This window comes from Sphaeroforma arctica, assembly GCF_001186125.1.
Source record: "Sphaeroforma arctica JP610 unplaced genomic scaffold supercont1.376, whole genome shotgun sequence".
NCBI lineage: Eukaryota > Ichthyosporea > Ichthyophonida > Sphaeroforma > Sphaeroforma arctica.
In genome coordinates, this window is record NW_014040182.1 from 78,693 (window position 1) to 80,879 (window position 2,187).

At 45.2% G+C, this 2,187-nt stretch overlaps 1 protein-coding gene across 1 annotated transcript; it reads right to left on the reverse strand.

The window, feature by feature from the left end:
• Window positions 1-771: 771 nt before the first annotated feature.
• SARC_05723 (hypothetical protein) lies at window positions 772-1,125 on the reverse strand (the record flags this gene model as incomplete). The annotated part of the gene is made up of 1 exon (XM_014300421.1): window positions 772-1,125. The coding sequence occupies one exon, from the start codon at window positions 1,123-1,125 to the stop codon at window positions 772-774; it is 354 nt and encodes a 117-aa protein (XP_014155896.1).
• Window positions 1,126-2,187: the final 1,062 nt, after the last annotated feature.

A 2,187-nucleotide genomic window follows, 5' to 3' on the forward strand; every position in this document is an offset into this window, starting at 1 on the left:
TCCTAACTGACTAAATTGTATTTTAGTTTAATATAGTTTGAAACCTAGTAATTTCCATCGAAGTTTACAATTGTTGAAAAACACTCGTTCGTGCGTAGCTCGTTGTGCGAGGTCCGTATCGTATTTGTTCCAAAATGCACGAAACCGCTGGGTGTTCGATGATGAATGTGGTGCCTTGAGGGTTATTTCTTCGAACAACGGCGGGTACAGCTCTTGGTGGTCGTAACGTGGCAAACATCGATTAGTGTGCTGACTATCCCGTCGGTCGGGGTCACGTCTGTAACGGTCTGGCCATCGTCGTGTTATCTCAGATTGCACCGTTGGTGTAGCAAGTCGTTCAGATGATGACGTACAACGTCGTGTGGGTGCTGGCGTTGGCATACTACGACGTCCGTCCTGTTGTCGAGACCTTGGGACATGCGTTGTTGTTGCCAAGCGTGCCCGGTTCGTGCGGACTGGAGGATGTGATAAGCGACCCGTGGTATGAGAGCGGGGGCGTTGAAGTCGATTGTGAGGCCGGTCACGGTTGGTTAGAGAACGCTGCTGTCCGTGAACTGTGCTGTGCATCGGGTACTTGGAGCGATCATCCAGTGTAGCATCTCGTGGAACAAAGAAGGCTTAGATTGACATCAGTGCCGGGAGAGTGGTGGTTAAGGCCATTCTCATGGGCATGTACGAACTCTCGACTCCAATACAGGATTCAGCAGACTTAAACATACCTATTATGGTGCCACCGTGTGGACTGCTAGCAGGTCTGGCCGGGTTTACTTTCTAGGCCAGGCGGTAAGCAAACGACAGAACACCATTCTTAGCGAAATCGGAGAGGTAAAGCAGCTTGGTGCGGTCATCACGGTAATACACGGTGTTGAGACGTTTCGCTTGATCCAAAAGCTCCGAGACATTCTCAGGACGGCAGAGATGTGCTGACGCCCCGTAATGTGCGATCAAGAAACGTTCTATGATCGGTACTGTGGCACCATAGCCCAGTTCAGCCATCATCTTGATCTGGATAGCCTGATCAACATGCCGGAGGAGGAAATCGTCCCGAGCATCATCTGCGAGGAAGCGGGTGTATTCTTTTGAGAATTTGGCCTTCTCCCAGAGGGAAAAGAAGATGATGTCCATCGCTCACCATAGTGGACGGGAAGCGACAGAACAGCCGAGGTGGAACTTGTAGGAGTCTCAGACTACTGACGTATTCTTGTTCTCTCTAGAGAGTAACATGCGTGTCTGATGTCCTAAGGCCCTTGAGGTAGATCCGTCCACTGTCCTGGGTATAGGACTGGACTGTCCTAGTTCCAATGTGACCGTCCGCTTCTACGACTGGTAAAATTTAAAAATTGATCAGTGCTTTTTTCTTTTATAACTAAAACAAACAAAGATACACTCCTCAATTGGCTATGCAAGAGATTAAAGTGATAAATGATGCATACATTTTTCATTTGGCCAATGGTATGAGAATCATGTCAATAATAAAGCAATTGTTATTGGTTAGAAGTTTCCGCTTGTCCAACAGTTGTATAGCGATCACTGAAGATTTCTGTTGAAACCTTTTAAAATAGATTTTTCATACCTGGAAAGTATTTAAAATAATGGAACATAATTGGCTTATGGCTATATACCCCCCTAGAGTAGAATATACAAAAGAGTGACGCAATAATAGATATGGCACAAGTTGTAACGATAAAAAATGACACTACTTTTTAGAAATGACACTTTATTTACGTGCTTGATAAATACATCGAACACTATTATGTGCATGATATGAACATCCTGCCTTATGGAATAATAAATTACAAACGGATAGTATGTAAATACCTCTCCATACGCTCTATTTAGTCATAACTCGTATCCAACCCTTTAGTCATATCTAAGGGCGCTGGTCGCAATTAAGCTGTTATCTCGAAGAATGTTAGGACTGAGACTTAGGTCCAAGCAGCATTTTCCGCGTTTGACATCAAACACGTCAACAATGCTTTCAACGCACTTGCCAACAAGGCTTTCGACACGATTGTCTACAATGCTACGTATGTCTGTCCGCAATGTTTTCGCCTTCAACGCAAGTAGTCTGAGAGTGTCGCAGGATGTGCAGAATGCCCTGGCGCAGAATAAACCGGTCGTAGCTCTGGAGTCAACTATTGTTGCACATGGAATGCCGTTTCCCAAGAATTTGGGTAAGTTATATAT